Here is a 22,820-nt window from a genome sequence, read left to right as displayed (position 1 = left end):
CATTACTTGCCCATTCAAAACCTGGGAAACTGCACTCAGCACTTCATAATCATTCCTGCACTCATACTTATCTATCTCAGGAATGAGAAGACACATGCTCCCCCCCAACATCTCTAGTTTACCTGGTTTTGCACCTCTCCCTGAACAACACTCTCTCCAAGCACCTAACTCCAAAATCATTTTAAGTGGAATCTGTCAGGCTTATACAGGTCCTTACGTCCATCAAATTCACTCCACATATCTATAATCTATCTTCTTATTGACAATCATGGCCCTTCTTAATTCTACCCTATCATACCGAAGCAGCAAACTCATAATCTTTACTTTCTTACTTCCAACAACTCTTGCATGTTTCTCACCTTTCAATCATTGGTGCTTCCCAAAACAATTTGTTCGCTTCTTTCTTTTGCAAATTTAAAGCTTCGCTAACATGCTTTCGTCACTTTCTAATTAAATATACCTATTATCATCAAATCCCAATCCAGTACTATCTTTTCTCCCAGTTCAATGCACATTCACTCTTTCATTCTCTGTCCTTCTGTACCATATGGCAATCATTTCTCTAGTTGCTGGAGCTCACATTTTGTCCAGTGAAGGAGTCCATATAAGTGTGCAATTTCTTTTCATGCTAGTATTTCATCCCTCACATTATTACTTTCAACCACTTCCTTCAAACTCTCATATTTCGTGCACTATCATTCACTGCTTCTGCTACACTTGAACAATCCTGCTTTTATATCCATAATATCATTCACTTCTTTCTTTTCTCCTGACACGACTTGTATTTTTTATACTCACTTATGAAACATTTCTGACAAATATTTTCACCATTCTCACTCTCGTACCGCAAACTATTCACTCTCAGCAATGAATACATTAAACATATGCTACGTTGCCCTAAATCCCACACATTGATATCAGTCAACTTAGATGTCTTGGTTGCCATTTTTTCTCGTACACATTGGTGCCATAAATCACGCAATAGTAGTTGACTAAACAACACCGCTTAACACAATTAACCATATAACAATGTGGTTAATATCTAGTAAAAAATAATGACTTATTTGAATAACAGGTGTGTGTGGCATCTGCTACTAAGGATGATATGTTAGCATCTCCTTGTCCTGTTGAAGTAAATGATCTCTTGCAGTTCCCCCCCCCCCCCCTCTAAAATTCTCATCTCACAGAACACTGCTTGTCGGAGAAAGACTATAACAAATTTTCCATGAGATATATCAGAATGAATTTCTTATAAAATAAGACAAAAGAAAGTCAGGCCAAACAAAGCGTAGCAAAGTGTAGTGTTTCAAATTGGTCTGCTTTGGATTTCTTTTTTAAATGAAAAATGCCTTCCAACAAAATAACTCAGTTTATTGCAAGTTCTATATTAATAACAAATTTATCACAGCTATTGATCCTTTTGTATATTTTTCTGAAATATATAAAAACAATCATTTATAATAAGCACTTAGGCAAAAATAACTACTTCTCTCAATGAGTTGCATATATATCCCTTTTGATCAACTTCTCTCAACTCCTACCCCCAAACACAGGGGGAGCTGCGTGCAACAAGGCAAAGGTTTATGCCTTAAATGTTTCACCTATTAAATAAGTTCAAACAATTTTCTTAAAAAATTCACAATCACTTTTTGAGCACCCACAACTTTTCAGGGGATCATAGTGAACCCTGCTTTAAAAGAATTTGCAGTGAATTTTATTTTATTCCTTTCTCCTTTAAACATGATACTGTACAATCATATGGCAAACTAAGAGCCAAGAGGAATAGTTTGTTTTAAAGAAAGAAAGAACATCAATAATTTATACGGCCATTTGTAACAGCATTTGATGCAACATTAAAAACATAACATATTGGTAACCTAATGATTACTTGACTAGTTCAGCAGACATCTGGCAAAATATATCTTGATCATGAATTAATGGGGAGGGGGGAAAAGATGAGCAAGTTTTAACAGAATTCTTGTTTAATGTATTAAAGGAGTTGACTAATGTTCACCCCAATATTCCACATATGATGAATATAATTTAAAATAAAAAAAAAAGACCCTCACAATTCAGAGATACAACATACTCTATCCTATATAGAATCTTCAGCAAAAATGTGACTTCTATAAACAAATTATGTATATTGTAATATTAAATGAAGTTAAATCTTCAGAAGCTCTTACCTTTGAAACCATTTTTATATTACTTTTGTAAAAAATTATTTTAAAGTATCTGGACCTAATAAAGTTATTTACAATATATACAACCTTTATGAAATAAAAGGTGGGCAGGAAAAAAAAATATATATATATACTTTCCTAAAAATATTACCTCAAGAAAATAAACTTCAACCTTCATATCACACTGTATATAGCATTTTTTTTTTTTTTTCAGTTCTATATATAACTGGCAAAGAAAAAAAAATTCTAAATCATCAAAAAAAAACATCACAGATTTCCATATATTTCAATATGAATTGGTTAATCTGAAATCTAACAAAAATATTAGATTTTGAATTTCTTTGACATTTACTCTTTTGAATAAGGTTTTAAACATATTTCCATAGTCCACAGAATGTCTTTATCTGTTGTTACTGTAACTGTGTCACAGTCATTGTCATATGTATTGGAAGTGCTGATGAGTCCACCAAATTGCAAGATGTGATTATCTGGAAAAAAAATATATAGTCAATACATAGGAAACCATAACTTAAATTATATTATCTAATTGAGATGTGTTCTTATATTCAATTTTTTTATTATTATTTTTACATAGCAGCACTAATTACTTGTACATTTATTGTACCAGGTAAAGTTTTTCACGTGGCATAACAAAACTCACTATGTCAATGAAACTCTGGGTATAAAATAGAATGTCTCCTTGTGGTGGCTAAGATAAAATATTAGAGATGGAATGTCCCCATTAAAAGCAGGCATTTTCATTCTCCCAGTTATAGTTGTAATTTGTACACATCTGTGGTGAATTCTTTTAACATCATCCCACATAAAAGGTCATACGACCTATCAAAGACTGCTGTGCATGAACACATTATTAGAGTGAAGAAAGAAATCTTAACACATTTCCCTGAAGAGCAGGGGGATTTTTTTGAAAATTTAATTTTGACATGAATCTGAAAGAAGAATTATATAGTTGACCTAAAACTGAAAACAACTGACAATGAGTTCTTATAGAAAAGTTAGAAAGATGGCAACAGTAAGGGCATTACCCAATTAAAAATGGAGATAGAAGTTTTGGCTTTATTAGTATTTAGGGAGACAAGAGACCTAATGTGGGAAGTCACTTAAAAATATGAGAAAAAAAGATTAACAAAATGCGTTTGAAGTAAAAATGGATGGTAATTTTCCTTGGGGTCTTTTTAAGATGATTTGATGCATGCAATTTAACAGTGCTTTAGAAGACAAAAGAGTAATTAGTGATCAACCAAATAGCTTGGGAGAAAATGTCACAGGAAATGAATACTTGTGTTGCATTAACATAGTACTTGCATAACTGTCGAGTCTACACTCCAGTAAATGAGTAGTGACAGAAAAAAACTATCTGGTCTCTTATCTGAAATTCCTTAATAATTGGCTTCTATTTCAATCTGAATATGTTTTGCATAACTGGTCTAGACTTTTTCCATAGATTTATTGTGTATTATGTAGTTTCAAATACAGTTGGTAGGAATACTTCCATTAGATTCTGTTTATATCTACGTGTGAGTGAGCTCTGTTTTGAAAAATTACGATCATGCTTTATTATGGAATGTCTTTGTTAACCTTAAAAAAAAAAAAAAAAAAAAAAAAAAAAAAAAAAAGCTGGCAAATATAAATGTATTTGTCTTTGATGTTTTAAGGATACTTGTGACATAAAGACTGAATAATATAAGCAAGTAAACACAAGAAAGATATTTAATTAACCAAATATTTCGGTTTGGAAATAGCAGACCATCTTCAGTGGCACTACAAGAACAGTTTAAAAAATAAAATAAAATAAAATAAAATAAAAAAATATACAAGGTGAAATACTAACAATAGATTATTTAACAATAGAACAAGCCGTGTGATGTTATATCACTAAGTATTATACAAGGTAGGTTACAAGCAAAGATCAATTTTTAAAAAAATGCCGCGCCAAGATTATTCCCAATTTCGCTAAGATTAAAGAAACTAAAATCTCCTGGAGCTCATTATATTTACTGGAACACCAGTTTATCGTTAATCTGTAACCAACTTAAAGCTGCTAAACATGATCTTACTATTCACAGTCATCATATTTCTGATCTTCACACCTATATTTCCACAAACTTGTATCCACATCTTTCACACACAGTTCTAAATGTGGCTAAACATTCTACTCAACGAGCATATAATAAACTAAGTGAACATCTAAACCGAAAATATGAAGCTCTTTCGTCTAAACAATTCAAGCCCTTCAAAACTCCAGATAATTGGATTGTCAATATATCCGGACGTCCTCTAAATGATAGCGAAACCCTCATTCCTGTCAAAAGGACATGATTTTTCTGTTGTTCCTAATAAGATACCATATCTAGATTTCCTAGTTAACATTGAACGGAATCTCAGTCATCTAACTAGTGATAAAGCTAATGCTCTTCTTCTTCTCTACTTAAGGCCAAACTTCCTCCTTCTAACATATCTCTTTCTGAAATGAAATCTTTACAGTCCTTGAGAAAAAACAATCACCTCATTATCACCAAAGCTGACAAGGGGAAAGCAACATAGTTATGGACTCAGCAAATTACAGAAGAAAACTTTCTCTTTTACTTCGAGATCGCTCCACATATCAAGAACTTGATTATAATCCAACCAACAGACAACTAAAGAAATTAAATTCTCTCTTAGATGAAGTCATCAGTTTAGATAGAGACACAATTGAAAGACTTAAAACTCATTTTGCAAGACCTAGATATTATGGTCTTCCTAAAATACATAAGATTGACTTTCCTCTTCGTTCAATAGTAGATTGTATTGATTCTCCTACTTACCGTATAGCCAAATATCTAGCTAAATTATTGAAATCTCACATAGGCAACTCTAGTTCCTTTCTAAAAAACTCCTAAGATTTCTTAGAAAAATTGAAAAATGTCTTATTGCAACCCTACAGATCTTTATAATGTCTTCCAGAAGACATTATAAAACTATTCGATTTCGTAATACACTCTGGATATTTCTTATGTCAAAACAAATTTTACGGCCATGGGAAGTCCTCTCTCTCTCCTGCTTCAGCCAACTTTTATTTAGAACATCTAGAAAAAGTCCTCTTCTCATCTATTTTCCCTCAACCATCCTTTTTGGGTAAGATATATAGATGACATCTTTACTGTATGGCCACACAACAAAGACTCCTTACCCTCTTTTTTAAACAGTATCAATTCCTTACATCATTGTATAAAGTTTACTATGGAAAGAGAAGAAAACAACCAATTATCTTTTTTAGAGGTTCTCCTCATCCGGTCACCTTCAAATACTTTTACAACTACAGTTTACAGGAAACCAACATTCACAGGTCGTTATATTCTTAAAGAATCAGCCCATCATCCATGTCAAAAAAAAAAAAACAGGAATCATAAAATGTCTAATCAGAAGAGCCAAAACTAATTGTTCTACTTCTTTTCTACAGAGAACTTTCTACTATCCAACAACACATGAAACTCAATGGCTTTTCCGAAATGAGTACACAACATCTTCTCGATTCTTATAATCCACCACAAAACAACAAAGATTCAATACGTCGAGTTCCAATTCCATACATCTCTGGGATTTCAGAACCTATCGCAAGAATTCTGAAGAAATATGAGTTAACAGCTACGTATTCACCTATTAACAAATTATCTTCCCATTTTCCTTCTCCTAAAGACAAATGCTCAACTATGTCTCTTCCTGGAGTTTATCAAATTCCCTGCAACTGTGATCTCTCCTATTTTGGACAAACTGGACGTTCTCTTGAAAAAAGAATCCAAGAACATCAATCCTCCATTCATCACAACAAACCTGAAAAATCTGGATTGGCTCAGCACGAGATTGAAACTAACCACAACATCCTTTGGTCAAAAACTCGCCTCTTACATAGATCCCATTATAAATTTGAAGGTTTATTCAAAGAAAGCGTAGGGGCCTTACTCCATCGTCCTAACCTAAATCGGAATGACTGTATATCTATATCAAAAATCTGGGAAAGTCTAATCAGGATAACTCATTAATTCATATTAATTTTATGTTATTTAATATTATTAATTAATATCTTTATTTCAATCATGTCTCTGCTTAAAAATATTCCCTTTAATACTTAGTGATATAACATCACGCGGCTTGTTCTATTTTTAAATCATCTATTGTTAGTATTCCACCTTGTATATATATATTTTTTTATTTTTTAAACTGTTCTTGCAGTGCCACTGAAGATGGTCTGCTATTTCCAGACCGAAATATTTGGTTAATTAAATATCTTTCTCTTGTTTACGTGCTTATTTTATTCAGTATTTGTCTTTGTTTAGCATAAAACCTGAAATAACAGCTTAATAGAAAATTATGTCATCAAAAATATCTCACCAAATTAATACACTGTCACCAAACATCCATTGTCTATGTAACATGTTGACAAAAACAAAATTGTCTAAATTATTAAGTGACACCTCCAAGGATTCATCATAAGAGGACATCACCACGCATTAACACATAACACCATCTACCACCACCAATAGTATTTTTTGTCTGTAAATTGTTTGTGTTCTCCTGGTCAATTTGCCTGTACAAGATAAAAAAAAACAACTGCATTTCTGGGAGATAAAACCTGGCTACCTCTGTATGAGATTTGCTAACTCACCTTCAACTGAAAAACCCATATATAGATTCCTCTCATCATGATGAGAATGAAAAGGTGCAATGTCTCGTTATTCTTCCAATTGCACTATGGAGTAAATTATTTTAAATGATGGAAATAAGGGATTTCAGAAGGAAGGGAGAAAGGCTACTACTACCAAATCAAAAAATCTACATTATTTTTCAAAGCCGGTTACTTGTGCTTGGTAATTAAAATTCATTAGCAATTTTGTGCATTTTTTAATTGTACTATTTTTGCATTCATAATATGTGAATATTCATAGTGCAGTTTGTTTATGGTTCTCTGCTTTCTATGTACATTTTGTTTCTAATACATCAACAACAACCATCAATACATTAGTACTAGTCACAAGCATATATGTGTTTTCTCCCTTCTCCAACCACTTTGAAGAAGTACAACAACTACTTCTTCCTCATGCTTGAAATGTAATTTTAAGACATGTTTAAAGATTTTGACCTGCTGTGCAATGGCAATTGGAAGAAATAGTATTCCAAATTTCAAAGCTTTCCAACTCAGAAAATCCAATTTCAATATTTGAAATTGAAATGGAGTAAAAAAATTAATGATGAAAGCATCCCAAAATAATAAATTTATTTTTACAGTAAATGAGCTTGTACTCAGTATTTTTGTAATTATAATCTTCAGGTTAACTTTTAGCCCACAAAATTTCATTCATATATCTTAAATATGTTTGGAGAAATAATCATAAAAAAATATTACATTTGTATAATTTTGATAACTATAGATCCTGCATGTTGCTCTGATTATCTACAGTTCATTTCATCCAGGCAGTGAAATATGATTGTACTGCTTGATTTAGAATTAATGACAATTATGTTCTACCAAAGGCATATATTATCTGGCCAGATTTTAGGTTCATTTCATAACAATGCATGAGCACCTATTCACTTTGTCTATCTGTTTCTACAAAAACAATGCCATTTGACTAGGTGGATTTTCATAAAATTTTGTATCCTGGATCTTTGCTAAAACTTGTCCAGATATTTCAATTTGGGTTTAAATTGAATATTTTAGTACCAAAATCAAACATAATATTTGGTAAACAATTTATTTTTTATCACTCCCACACAAGAGGTCTCAGAACCCAAAGTAAATTGATGCCATGTGTGGAGAGGGAGATGAGAGAGAAGTAATTTTTTGGGCAGCTGCTCACCAACAGATTGATTCCTTCTTCTTGTTGCAGGCTTAGCAGAAATAGATGCCAGTTCTGTGGAACATCATCCATGAAAATATCTGCAGAAAAAGCACAAAGGAGAACAGACAATCTATGAAACAGTTGCCAATGTGTATATCAGAAAAGAATCCCTGATTAGCTGAAATGCCATCAAGAATTTTCAGGAAAGTTTTTGGTGCATCATGCCAAATGTGAAAACAATATTCTAAGGCAGACTGATTTGGGATTTTTATGGAGTGAATAGCTGAAAAGTAACATCTTGAACAGAAAAGGCTACAATTTTTTTTTAAGGCTGTGGAAGCTGTATGTAATATGTCTGTGCCAAAGAAGGCCAGAAGTAAATAGCCCAAGGAAAGATTGTCTTGTCTGGTGAGGTTAGTATTATCAAAGATAAGGGAAATAGAACTAACATCCTTATTTTTTTATGAGAAGAAAAACAGCCCATATTCTGATATAAAGGAGACAAGATTGCCATCACACCATTGAAGGATGGTATGGAAAAACAGTGTTCAGAGCTGGTTGTAGAAGATCTTGATGCTTGGGATTTGAGCATTGCAAGGTTTGTCAAATGAATACAGACAAGTAGATCCCAGCAGATCTACGTGCCTCTATAACCCACTTCTGGACATGCACCATAAAAAGGTTTGGAGAAGTCTATGCTGTTGCACTGATATTTCCAAGGCATTTGATAAGGTCTAGCATAAAGGACTGTTCAACAAATTGCACTCTTATGGTCTGCCTTCTTCCCTTTGTAATTGTAATTATTTCTCTGGTCATCGACAGCACATGTAATGATGGATAGTGTTCTCTCTTCAGATATCTCTGCCAATGCAAGTGTTCCTCTGTTATATCATCTGCTGTTATCTCTCACTGACCTGAAAGCCCATCAACTTAGGTCAGTGAGAGAAGGTTATTTATGTATGAGAAAGAGAATAAATGATATATTCACCTAGCAGATGACTTCTAACCAGGTGAATAAATTGCTTCTAGAAATTATTCATGTTGCAGTGAATGGCCTTCATTCAGAATTCACACCCAAAATTCAAGGCTTTTCAACAAGTGCACCAAGGCAGCTCAAGAAAAATATCAGCATCTCACAAATGGCCTTAAATTTCATTCTACATTAATACCTCAAGAACTGCACAATAAATCTAAATCTAACTGAAAGAGCTAAATGCTGACAAAACTGATTCACATAGATAACCAAAGCAAATTACTGCCATCCATACCAGGAACAGTGCACTTCATGCCTCTTGTGACTTTTTTAACAGAAAAGCATCAGAAAACTCTTCAACATCCTAGATACCAAAAAATACTTTTGGTCCTGAGAGAAAGAGAGAGAAAAAAATCTGACGCCTGACTGTTGACTTATTGCCCTCAGCTCAGTCTTCTAAAGTGGTGCATAATTTGCAGATCCACAAGTTAATCAATGATTTCCAGTACAGATTCCACCACTCAAGACTAGGAGACCCTCCAGTCTGGATTCCTATCCCTAAAGATCCTAGCAGATCTACTTGTCTCTATAGCCCACTTCTGGACATGTGCCATAAAAAGGTTGGAGAAAGTGAATATAATACTGTAAGCAAAATCTAATATTTTGCCTACAGTAACTAAGAAGCATTCAAATATTTTGACTATGACCTCTGTATGCAACCAAGGATGGCTGGTTGACTGCTTCCAGATGATAATCAAAATATTTAAAGACTTGCTTTTGTTAACCTTTTTCTTAAAAAATGCTTCAGTTACTGTAGGTAAAATATTGGATTAAAATGATGTTTTTTTTTGTTTTCTTTTTTTCGTGTTGTACCTGTTATAAGCCATTTTGTGTCTATTATTAGTATGTATAACCAACACATAAGTATAAACAGCACATGTAATTTGAAAAGTTAAATCAGGTGAGGATGTCAGTAATTCTTGGTGAAAATCATTTAAGTTTGTGATTATGCTGATTTAGGTTTGTCATCCTGCTGCGGGCATGGATGTTTGTGATTGTGAAAATATTAGTGGTAGTGATCGGAAGTAGATGGTGTTGCCGTAGATGATGAAGGCAGTTGCAGTTGGTGGAGACAGAGAGTTGTAGAGTAGGTGCCCTCCCTTGATGAGTCTTTGGACTCCCTGGAGGTGTTATGTAATAATAATAATTATTATGTTCATTAAGCACATATCTATATGTTATTGTAAGTTGTTTTTGTTTTTTAATTTTTGAGGGAAGACGATTGTTTTTTCTTATTACGGTTATGTTTTAGAAGTTAAGAGTATGAACATATAGCAGGAAAGAAAAAGACTAAAACATACTGCCCTTACAGAATGCACCAGTCTCCATGCCATCATGTAGACTTGATGTCTCCCCCCCCCTTGATACACACAATGCAGCTTTTCTCCAGGCACAGTCTGATTTAGGTGGCAGTTGGATTACACTCCTGATGTGTTACCATCCCATGCTCTTCAAGGGCATGCCAGGAATACTCCAACTTGCACTAAATGTTAAAGATGAGGAAGGAATAAACAGAACATTTGCTCTGGAGATCAAACATGGCATTGGTTACCTCGGGCCTTCAATATGCATGGTGATGGTATTTCACTGGGTGATCAAAGTTATTTAACACCTAGCAGATCCAGCTTGTATTTTCTCCAACTAAGAAGATATCCTTCTGCATTGGGAAGGACACTTGCTGAATACACAGAATGACAGCTCCTTTGGTGAAACCAGGCCACACCACATGAAGGTGGTATTAAACATAAGAGGCTGAGGATTGGTAGTTTTGAATGATAGCTAAAGCAACTAAAGCTAAGAGGCGAATATATATATCATGTCTGCTAATTATGTGGATTTTTCTAGACAGTTTGCTTATTTTGCAGAAGAAAAAAATTCTGTCATCTGCATATGAGACAACTAATTCATCTTCAGTTGAAAAGCCCCCATAAAGGTTGTTCACATCCTATACAGGATTCAAACCTGGGATTTTCCAACAAAAAGACTGTATCCATTGTATATATGGATATAATACTGCAGTCTGCAGTTATTGGGTATTATTCACCCATAAGATCAAAAATTCTGTAACGCTAAATTAGTGTAGCATGAGGTTAAAAAAACAACAGCATTAATCCAATGCTACAGTATTCAAAATAAGGCATCTGTCAGGCAAAAAATGTACCCTCTTTATTCATTCCTGGATCTATCCATACGTTGTTTTGCAGAAGCAAAAATTTTTTTCTAGGTGAAAATTCAAAACCAATTTCATACAAATGAAATCAGCTTCTGTACATTGTTGTACTCTGTTTAATGTCTGAATGTAAAGGTCTAAATTAACTCCACAAATCTTATAAAATCATATCTTATCAACAATTAGCATTGTCTTTTAATCACAGAACAATATTTACTAAGTATCAAAATAAACAAAGAAAACACAATATTAGAATGTGGACTGGAATATTCATACTCATACAAAATATGCTTAGTAATCCAAACAGTACAGTGTAAAACTCATTTAAAAATGAAATTACCCAAGTTCCATTTGAGACCTGTAGTAGTGACAGTGCAAGGTTCTCCAATTGGAATAAGTCCTATAGAAAGTTGTTGAGACTTAGAATCAGGTATAGATTTAATCCTATGTTGTCCCTGAAATTAAAAATATCATATAAAAATTAATTTTAATTTTAAATAAAGGGAAGTCTTAGATTTAAAAATTAGTTAAAATTAAATCTGCTTCTCAGTCCCAGAAATTTTCTATAAATCCTTTACATGAGGAGGAGGGGGGGGGGTATTTCCCCCCTTCCACCACCACCACCAATTAGTCTTATGACTCCATGTAGGTCCAGAATAATAATTATTGTTCTTAAAATATGTATAATGTGTTAAAGTGATTATATATATATATATATATATATATATATATATATATATATATATATATATATATATATGTGTGTGTGTGTGTGTGTGTGTGTGTGTGTATGTGTGCAATCACTTTAACACATTATACATATTTTAAGTACAATTAAATATATACATTTTTTTCAATATATTAAAATTTTATATATTCTTCTTCTTCTTCTTCTTCTGCAGCTTGTCCCACTTAAGTAGGGTCACTGTTTATAGTGAGTCTCTTCCACAACCTCCTGTCTTGGGCTGTAACCACATCCAAGTTCTTCATCTTCAAGTCCTCTTCCACCATTTCCCTCCATCTCTTCTTTGGCCGCCTATGCTTCCTCCTCCCCTGCACATCCATCTGCATGACCTTTCTTCCCACATACTTGTCCTCCCTCCTCATCACATGACCATCTCAACCTTCCCTCCTGTATCTTTGCTCTTAAGTTCGTAACTTTCACCATTCTCCTTACATAGTCATTTCTCAGACGATTCTTTCTGGTCACACCACACATCCACCTAAGCATTCTCATCTCTACCACCATCTCTGCTGATGTTATTTTTCCTCAGGGCCACAGTTTTCATAGCATACGTCATAGCTAGTCTCACTACTGTCCTGTAGATTTTGCCTTTTAGATTGATTGATACCCTCTTATCGCATAGCACTCCAGCCATCTCTCTCCAGTTCCTCCATCCTGCTTGTATCCTGCATCATACTTCCTTCTCAGCCTCACCATCATCTTTCATTGTTGAACCTAAGTATCTAAAGTCACTGACCTTCCTGCCAGCTCCAGATCTGTCTCCTGGCTGCCATCCACTTTGCAAAACATATACTCTGTCTTCTGCTCAGTCTCATACCTCTCTCTCTTCCACTACTTTCCTCCAACTTTCCAGTTAAGCTGCCACTTCTTCTCTTGATTCTGCACACAGCATGATGTCATCTGCATACAACATAATCCAAGGTGTGTCTTCTCTCACCTCCTCTGTCACCACCTCCATCACAATATTAAACAGGAATGGACTTAATGCTGACCCTTGATGCAAGCCAACTATCACTGGAAAACTTTCTGTCTCTCCCAGGCAGGTCTGAACTCTTGTCTTCACATTTCTGTACATCTCCTGCACCAGCCTGACATATTTCTCTGGTACCTTCTTCTCTCTCAGACACCTCCGGACTTCTTGCCTTGGCACTCTATCATACGCTTTCTCCAGATCAATAAATACCAGATGTAACTCCCGTTGCTTCTCTCGAAACTTTTCCATCATCTGCCATAACCCAAAGATAGCATCTGTCATCGATTGACCAAGCATGAAGCCAAATTGCTCCTTTTGCAATCTTCACCTCCTTCCTCAGTCTTCCATCATCAAGAACCCTTTCTAAGATTTTCATTGTGTGGGACATCAACTTTATTCCTCTGTAATTCTTACAGTCTTGTGCATCCCCTTTGCTCTTGTATATGGGGACAAAAGTACTTTCCCTTCATTCTTCGGGTATATTTTCCTGTTGACAAACTTTTATTAACAGGTCCCACAGCAAGTCAATTCCCTCTTTCCCTAGTGCCTTCCATGTCTCCACTGGGATCTTGTCGGGGCCCACCGATTGTCCATTCTTCATCCACTTTATGGGCTCCTTCACTTCCACTCTACTAATGTTCTGCACCATCCCCTCATAAGGCTCCCCATCTTCTCTGTGAGTCCTTGCCTTGCATTTTCTTCATTCAAAAGCCCATCTGTTTCTTATATCTACATTCCTCCTTAAAAACCTATATATATATATGTGTGTGTGTGTGTGTGTGTTTTAGGATTTAGAAAAGCAAATTGCTTTTCATTTCCAACATAACTACCGTATTTTCCGGTGTATAAGACGCACTTTTTTACCTTAAAAATTCATCTTAAAAATGGGGTGTGTCATATAATGAAGGTAAAGATTGTTTCCTCTTTTCAAAGTCATATGCACTCCCTATTATGTTCCAAGATCAAGATCTTTGTAGGCGGTTAATGGTGCAATCAAATTGATGCGTGACCTTCACGTGACTTCTAGCGTGTCATTGGCTAAGAACTTGGCATGGTCAGAAGGAGATTTTGTACAATTTGCATAAAGAAAAGCGCACGGAACATGGAAAAATTGCGAAGTGGCCAGAACTAGAGACCGAAGTACTGAAATGTGTGCAAGAAAATGGACAAAATGGCATTGCCATTTCAACAAAAATTATTCGTACACATGCAGTCAAAGTAGCCTGTGAGCGTAACATTGAAGATTTTAAAGGTGGTACGTCATGGTGTTACCGTTTCATGAAATGCAGTGGACTTTGTATGTGTACAAAAACAAAAATCAGTCAAAAAATGCCAAAAGAATATGAAGACAAAATTATTTCTATATTATAAGAAATTAATGATGATAGAGAAGAGTCAGATGACAGTCACATGGGTTTTGCAGGTTTATGAAAGGTCAGTTTACTATTAAAAATTACCTATTATTTTATCCATTTTTTTTTAAAATCATACTTTAAGGCTTAGGTTTTTTCCAGAAAATTGTATTAAATTTCTTGGGTGCATCTTATACACCGGAAAATACGGTAAGTGATTTGAGTTTAACATTGATTAAATATTTGTTGTTTGGTCACTGTTAACACCAGCAAGGCTAGTGTTACAAGAGAAAAAGAGAAATATTGACTGTTAATTTGATAAAATTTAAACTTTTCTAATAAACACCATTTCTATCTATCTTATTTCATTAAAATAAGATGGATAGAAATATTAATATACATATATATGTTACTGTAAAAGCTCGAAAATTTTTAAATCCTAGCATTTACCATAATGAGGTGGTAAAAGTCCAAAAAATGCTTCCATTTCAGTAAATGCCAGCATTTACATACACCGATTGGTAAAAGCCCATTTTGTTTACATTATAATAATTTACCTTTGTCAATTTAAATTTCAAAACATAATGTCCAGAATAAACATAACTGCTTTATTATTTTATTACATTTAATTAATGTATTATAAGAAAATGTTCATGAAATAAAAGTAACTTATTAATCACAATTTCCTTCAACAATGTACTTATTTGTTACAGCAAGGTTGACTGTTGTGATATTTGGAGTTACAAAGTAAATTGGCTGATTTGCACAAATACATCTTCGTGGTAACTTCTTTGAACAGTTGCATTTTTGGAATCCTTGCCCACCAACTAAAGAAAGCTTTTTTACCACTTCACGTGCACTTATTTCTTACATTACGACTTCTTCGATGCTTAAAAAATTTTCTTTGCACAAGGTAAATTGGTTTCTTGTGTACAATGCTTTTGGTTTACCCAACTTAGTACCAAGTTCATAAAATTCTTCACCTTTAATATCTGTGATAACGGATATTACTGATTTTGGATCCATCTAACATTTTGTCCGAGAGTAGGTTTTTGGAACCTAATCTAACCTAAACTGATTCCAGATCGTAGCTGCTCGCACCCGTCTATACTCGCACTTTATTCAGGCTTTTACTAATTGGTGTTGGTAAATGCTGACATTTACCAAAATGGTTCAGTAAAAACGCTTCCCGAAATGGAAGCGTTTAAGCCTTTTTTGGACTTGTACTACCTCACTATGGTAAATGCTAGGATTTAACAATTTTGGGGCTTTTACAGTAACACACACACACACACACACACACACACACACACACACACACACACACACACACACACACACACACACACACACACACACACACACAGAGAGAGAGAGAGAGAGAGAGAGAGAGAGAGATTACTAAACTTGCAACTTGCATATTAATAATAATATCAATACAGAAATAAAAAAAAAAGATGGATAGATATATAAGTAATGAACAGCAACATGAAAGCCTAAAATATAGACATATCTTTCTATGGAAGAAAAGTTTGGGAACTAGAGACTGTTATTAAACAAGTGTTTAGTAAAATAGAGTCGTCCTTCTCATGAACTGTTGATGCTAACATTCTTCCAACTTGCATGAAGATTAAAGAGACATTTAAGTCAACCAGTGGGCTCATTCTGTTTACCAACAGATCAGTAAGTTGCTTCATGCCCAACTGCATACTGTCAAATGTGATTTACCTTTATTGGAAATAAAAAGAGATAATATTAAAGGAACACTGCAGAATGACCTTAATGTAAAACTTTTTTTTGTACTATTTAAATTATTCATTCATTCATTCCACTCATAAATCAAGAAAAATCTTTTCAAAATGTTTGACAACCTATTCTAAAAGAAATTTGAAGAGAATGGCATTTGGAGATTGTTGTCCCCTGGTAAGCAAGAGTATTACATCAGAAAAAACTAACATTGTTAGGGTGAAAGGTAGTAGAGTCTTGTGGAGATGGTGGCTCTTGAGATAGAAGATTGTACAGTGTATTGTGGAGTCAGGGAAGAGTAATAATAGGTATAGAAATGCTAGGAACTTGCGAGAAGTTAAACAGGAACTTACATGAAAAATAGGTTATAGAAAAAAGTATGAAGAGAAGTGGCAATGAGGAAGTGACATATATAACAAGGAAGACAACAACAGATGAAAGAGGTGACTAGTGCTGTCACTAAAAGAAAATCCCAAGAAATTCTTTCATTGTGTAGCCAACATTATCAAGAATAACAGGTATGAGTTTGTCACATGGATAGCCACAGAATATCCAGAGATCACTGGTATTAATGAAATATGGCTGATGGGAAATGGTTCTGACAGAAATAGAAGTACACGGTTTAGCATCAGCAGAATAGGTAGGGCAAATGAGGTAGTGGAATGTTACTTATGGCAAGTGATGAGTTGTGCCCTTTTAGGATAGAGAATTTGTAATATCGTTTTGAGAGTGTATAGTTTAAAGTAGAGAGGTGAGCAGGACAGAGTATTTCATAGGATGTTGCTAGAAGCATGGCAACAAAAAGGGCGATGAGGAGAAAATGGTTAGACAAAGTGATCATTATGGAAGATTTTAACCTACAGCAATAAAAATTAAGCAGAGGAAATGGCATACAATAAAAGGGAAACTGAATTTCTTGAATTTTTGAAGAACAAATATCTTAGATAGTTAAATGGTAGAGGGAACACAGGAAACAAGAGTACTGGATCTAGCATTAGAGGATCTCATTGTAACTGAGATATCATCATCCTTTCTCCCTCCATTTGATGAGAGTGACTAGGTAATCTTGAAAATGTATCAAGGAGAAAGGAGTTGGTGTGGGATTGTAAGGAAAGTGATTATAATAATTTTAGAAACAGGGACAGTTCCATGGATGGAAGAATTTGAATGAAGAGATATTAGCAGTATATGATGAACTAGTTAAGAAATATTTCTTAGTAGCAATGGCAGATCACATACTACCTCAAGTGAAAAAGTAAAGTGATCTGGAGTAAAGTGGATGACTAGAGAAGTTAAACAGGAACTTACATGAAAAACAGGTTATGGAAAAAAGTATCAAGAGAAGTGGCAATGAAGAAAGTGACTAATATAACAAGGAAGACAACAATAGATGAAATAGATGACTGGTGCTGTCACTGAAAGAAAATCCCAAGAAACTGTTTCATTGTGTAACAGGAAGAAGTATGATTGTGGATGAATAATCTCTTTAGATAGAGATTCAATGATTGATGCAGATGACACAATGGATGTGTTTAACCAGTGTATTTCCTTCTGGAAAAGCCGATTTTATTCCTAGAGAATGGGAAGGGATTAAAGTTTATAAGAAGTGCATGAAGAGGATGTATTTCAAATACTAAGAAGTACTCTAGATGTCAATAAAGTTTGTTTGGTTTAATGGTGCTTCCAACATAAAGATGTGCACAAGTTCACATGGAGAGAAGACACAACAAATAAGAAAAGCCTCATTGACTACATTATTGTTGATGGTGATATAATCATGCTCATTCAGGATACAAGAGTGTACAGAGGATTTGAAATTGGAAGTGACCATTAATTAGTACTAAGCAGGCCAAAAATGGATATCACATTAAAAAGAACAGTATGTAAGAAAGTTTTTAAAAGAATTAAAGTTGAGCAACTTTTACAAATAAATTGTATTGACTATAGAAACATTATCAAAGAAAAAATGAAACAAATTGAAAACAAGAACCTAATCTTGCAGTATCAGTGGTAAACTGTGGAGAAGACATAGATTTAGCTAGGGAGGTATGTGGTGAAGTTGTCTCCAAGGATAGAAAAATAAGAACATTATGGTGGACACAAGAAGGTAAAGAAGCAGTCTTAGAAAAGAATAAAGCATACCAAAAGTTCCTAGCAAATAAGTAGACACATGCCCTAAAAGAATACAGAGAAAAATATAGGAGAGAGCTAAGTTACGTGTAAAAGAAGCTAAAAACAAAAGTCATGGAAAGACTTGCGTAAGAATATAGAAAATAAATTAACGATACCAAGAAATTATGTACTTGGTTTAATTCTTTATCCAAGTGTAAGCAAAAACAAGTTTGCACCTGAACAATTTTCAGGACTGGGGCAACTCGTGGTAAAGGTGTATGACTTCACTTCACTTGCCTTAGTATCCCATAATGCAAAGTACATAAGCATTATGGGATAATGCTTATGGGTATGCATTATGGGAAGGGTCACTGTCCAGACTGGTTTCAACCTTTATTGAGATCTCATCAGTGGGAGCCAGACCCAGAGGTGATACAGAAGTCATATTTTTACATATGAGTTGCCAAAAGGAGTCACACCTTTTGGCAACAGTCCTGAAAATAGTTCAGGCACAAACCTGTTTGCTTACACTTGGATAAAGGATTAAACCAAGTGTATAATTTCTTGGTATCGTTAATTTATAGTATTTTGAATATAGACAATATAGAAAATAAATATAAGGAAAGTGGCAAAGTGTTCTGGAGGCTATTGAAGAAGCTCAGAAATGGAGGAAAGAGTAATGCAAAACGAATCAGAGATGATAAAAGTGACACGAAAACTGAAGATAAGGATATCCTAGATGTCTACAGTAATTACTTTGAAAGACTGTTAAACAAACCAAGCAGTGAAAGAACCATACTTGAAATTTTTCAAGAGGAATGCAAAGAGGCATACATACTTGAGGTAGAAAAAGTTGTCAAAAACTTGAAATGTGTGAAAGGAAGCTGGAGTAGATGATATTCGACCAGAAATGCTTAAGTATGGGGGTATAAAAGATTTGCAGTGGCTACACTGCATAATTCAGAAGTCCTGATCAGAAGGTTGAATTCCCAATGACTGGAGTAGAGCTCTCATAGTACCCATCTATAAAAACGAGAATAAAAACTGAATGTAAGAATTACAGAGGCATTTGCTTATTAAGTGTGTCAAGTAAGATTTATGCAAGCATACTTGAAAAGAGATTGAGAAAGATTGTGGAAGAGAAACTTGAAGAAGCTGGGTTCAGGTCAAATAGAGGTTGTCAAGATCAGATTTTCACTTTAAGACAAATAGTTGAGAAATCATGGGAATATGAAGGATCTGTACTTAAGTTTTGTAGATCTGGAAAAGATGCGGTGCCCAGAGAAAAGCTTTTCAAAACACTACAGTTATATGGTGTGAATGGAACATTATCCAGAGAAATGCATAGTCTACATGTAAGTTGTCAGTTAGCAGTTAGAACTGAAGGAAATCCAGGAAGATAGTTTGATGTAAAATCAGGGTAAGACAAGGATGCACATTATCTTCACTCTTATTTATCTATATGGATCACATTATGAAAAAAAGCAGCATCAAGCCTGATATTAGAATTGGAGATGTCAAACTAATCACTTTGCTCTATGCAGATGATGTTGTACTCAGTGACGGCTCGTGGCTTGAAATCGTAGAGGTGCTGCAACTTTCGAAATATACATACACACTCTAAGTACAGTGTATACGTGTTTGGATAAAATATCAAAATGATGGTAAAAATTTTTAAAAAAATTAAACATGAAAAAATATTGTTTATTATCGATAAAATTATACCGTTTGGTATAATTCAAAATTACTTAAAATTAAATATATTCTTCTTGTTTTGTTTCATGAAAAAATATTGTTTATTATCGATAAAATTATACAGTTTAGTATAATTTAAAATTACTTAAAAATAAAATCCATTCTTCTTGTTTTGTTTCGAGTGAAAAGTCAATAACTTTTTCCTTGATGTTGTTGTAACTGTTGAAGAATTTTTTTCTCTGTTGAAATCATCGCAAGTGCATTTGTTTTGTCTTTAATTATAATGTCCAAATATTTATAAAGAGATGGAGTAAACACAATAAACACTCTACTACTGGTGCAAACTGCATATAAACAACAGTTGAACTGCACGACAGACAGTGCTGTATTACGCTAATAGCTCGCATCTCACTATGATGTGCATATACTTGCGCATGTAGCAATATGACATTGTGGTAAACACAGTGCTGCTAGCATCCTTCACCCTCCTAAGTGCTACAAGATGGATTTTTATTATTTTTTATACAAAATAGAAGAATTGTATAGGATTGTGATGATAAAATTAAATATTACAAGCAAATATAAATAAATTAATATATATATTTATATATCGAGAAAAATTGGGGGTGCTGCAGTTCCATAGTGCCTGTGTACAAGCCGCCCCTGGTTGTACTCCTAAACACATCTAGTGCAAGTCTCTAGGATTCACTAACTAAATAGCAACTGTAACAAATTTGGCAAGAATATCAGCAATAAAAAGGCCAAAATTATGAAAATAGGCAGGAGAATAGAAAACTTCAGCTGCATTCTTAATAGAAATCTTATAGAACAAGTAAAATATTTCAGCTATTTAAGGCACATTTTTAGTGAATATGGCAGGTTAAATCTGAAAATAGACAACAGAATAAGCAAAGCTGGTACAGTGGATAGCCAGCTGAATAAATTTATATGGAATAAGAGAGATATTAGCCAAAACACCAAACTAGAAATATACAAGACGGTGTTCAAACCAGTTTTAAGCTATGGATCTGAGAGTTAGGTTAGAAATAAAGCATCTGATCAAAGACTAGAGACCACAGATATGAGGTCTCTAGTCTAGACCATAGATAGGAGTGAACTGATGGCATCAATGGCAGAATCATATTAAAAATGAAGATATTAGAAAGGAACTAGACATTATTAATATTCAAGAATGTGTCAGCAGAGCTAATCTAAGGTGATATGGCCACTTAAATAGAATGAGTAAAGAAAGGTTAGCAAAACAGGTGTTTGATACCAAGATAGCAGGAAAGAGATCCAGAGGAAGACCAAAGTCTAGGTGGATTGATTCAGTCAGAAGTGCCTTAGAAGCATGGAATATTAGAGTGCACACAAGTAATAGATTGATTTGGAGGAAAATTGTTGATAGGAGATTAATAATAATGTAAACTTATTATGTAGTGTTGTCAGAGTAACCTGAACACCCCTTGGGAGTACACATCAGGAAATTGATAATGATTTAAAGGTGCAAGTACACATATAATATAATAAACAAGCAGCATATAGAGGTCTAAAATCTATATATAAAAATAGAAATAATAATAATAAATGAAAAATTCCTTAGAAGTACACAAGGTAATAAATAAGAAAAAAAAAAACAGCATAGTATAATATATGGTAAAAATTTAAAGACCAGGGTGATTGCTCAGTCTGATAAAATCTGCCTGAGTGTATAGGGCTCAGACAGATTACGAAAGTGGCCAAAATAATGACTGCATTCTTTGGAAAATTATGAGAGTAAATTAAAATATGAATGATGGATAGTCCATGTCATCACCCCTCAACAGGAAGGAATGTTTGTGACCTATGTAGAACCAAGAAAGAACAATTTCCTCTGTTCAAACCTTGCACAAACTAGACTGTCATAATTTAATTTTAGGCTTGATTTGGTGGGGCTTTAATATTATTAGTCTCTCTATTCCAAGATGACTGCCATTGGATAGCCTTTTTTTGTCTGAGAATACACCAGTAATTTGTGTATGGTACAGACAGATGGTGGATGTTTGAGAAATGAGCTCACCTCAGCCTTGCTTCCTTAATCTTAATGGCTTGGAATCCAACATAAGTGTAGCTTCCATAACTGTGAGAGGAGATGTTGGATTTGAGAAAGCACTAGATATTTCTGTAGCTCTTGACATTTGAACTGCCTGGAAAGAACTTTGTAAATTTGAATATATTATACATCTTTGATAGTGATGCAATCCTATGTATTTCAGTACATGCTCTACTGCATACAGCTCAGCTGAAAAGTTGCTACACTCTAATGGGAATTATACAAATATAATTTATTTTTCAGCAGAACATCCCACTAGGTTCTCTAATTTTGAACCATCCATGTAGACAGGCACAAAATCAGAGTATTCAAATTGGTGAGCTTTGAAAGCCTGCTGGTAAACAGAAAGGAGGTGGTCATGGCGATCTGCTGACTGCCATGAAACCCTTTGACAACATGGGGCGGTCTGGCAGGGATTTTATTTTTCTTGCACATAACAGAACAGCTGTTAACATTGAAGCAACAAAAGTGTTCATATGTCTTGACATGCAAACCAGGAATAGGTGAGGTACAAAATGCTCCACTTGAAATTCTGATGGCTTAATGGGAAATAAGATCTAGCAACCCTCTCTGGCAGAAGAATAGACTTGGGACTCCATAATCAAGTTTGGATCTTATCAATGCTCTGTACAAACAAAGCAAAGAGCATTTCTCAGTACCCTCAAAAGGTGAAAGACAGAGTGCACACAATGTTCATTGCTTTAAGTCACTTGTTTTATTTTACAAAATTATGGACTTTACAACCATATTATAAATATTTATTTTAATGACATTTCGATCTTCATATGAGGGTGGTCTGAAAAGTTCTCGGCCTCGACCATAGATGGCAACACTATCGGCAAGATTTTTTTTTTAAGTTGGTACATCTGTCATAAGCAT

The 22,820-nt window shown here is 34.3% G+C and overlaps 1 protein-coding gene across 3 annotated transcripts in view; it reads right to left on the bottom strand.

The window, feature by feature from the left end:
- Positions 1-1,356: 1,356 nt before the first annotated feature.
- The window catches only part of LOC150094178 (thiamine pyrophosphokinase 1), a 110,600-nt gene continuing 89,136 nt past the window's right edge, over positions 1,357-22,820 (bottom strand). For all 3 annotated transcript variants that reach the window (XM_090412223.1, XM_090412221.1, XM_090412222.1), the window contains exons 7-8: positions 11,567-11,681; positions 1,357-2,671 (exon numbers count right to left, since the gene is read on the bottom strand). In XM_090412223.1, coding sequence (XP_090268349.1) covers positions 2,532-2,671; positions 11,567-11,681 — 255 coding nt within the window. In that variant the 3' untranslated portion in view covers positions 1,357-2,531. The remainder of the gene's footprint in view (positions 2,672-11,566; positions 11,682-22,820) is intronic.

Source organism: Typopeltis vanoorti, chromosome 22, assembly GCF_054136105.1.
Source record: "Typopeltis vanoorti isolate ZY-2024b chromosome 22, IOZ_Tvanoo_1.0, whole genome shotgun sequence".
NCBI classification, from domain to species: domain Eukaryota; kingdom Metazoa; phylum Arthropoda; class Arachnida; order Uropygi; family Thelyphonidae; genus Typopeltis; species Typopeltis vanoorti.
This window is presented reverse-complemented; position numbering and strand designations above follow the sequence as displayed.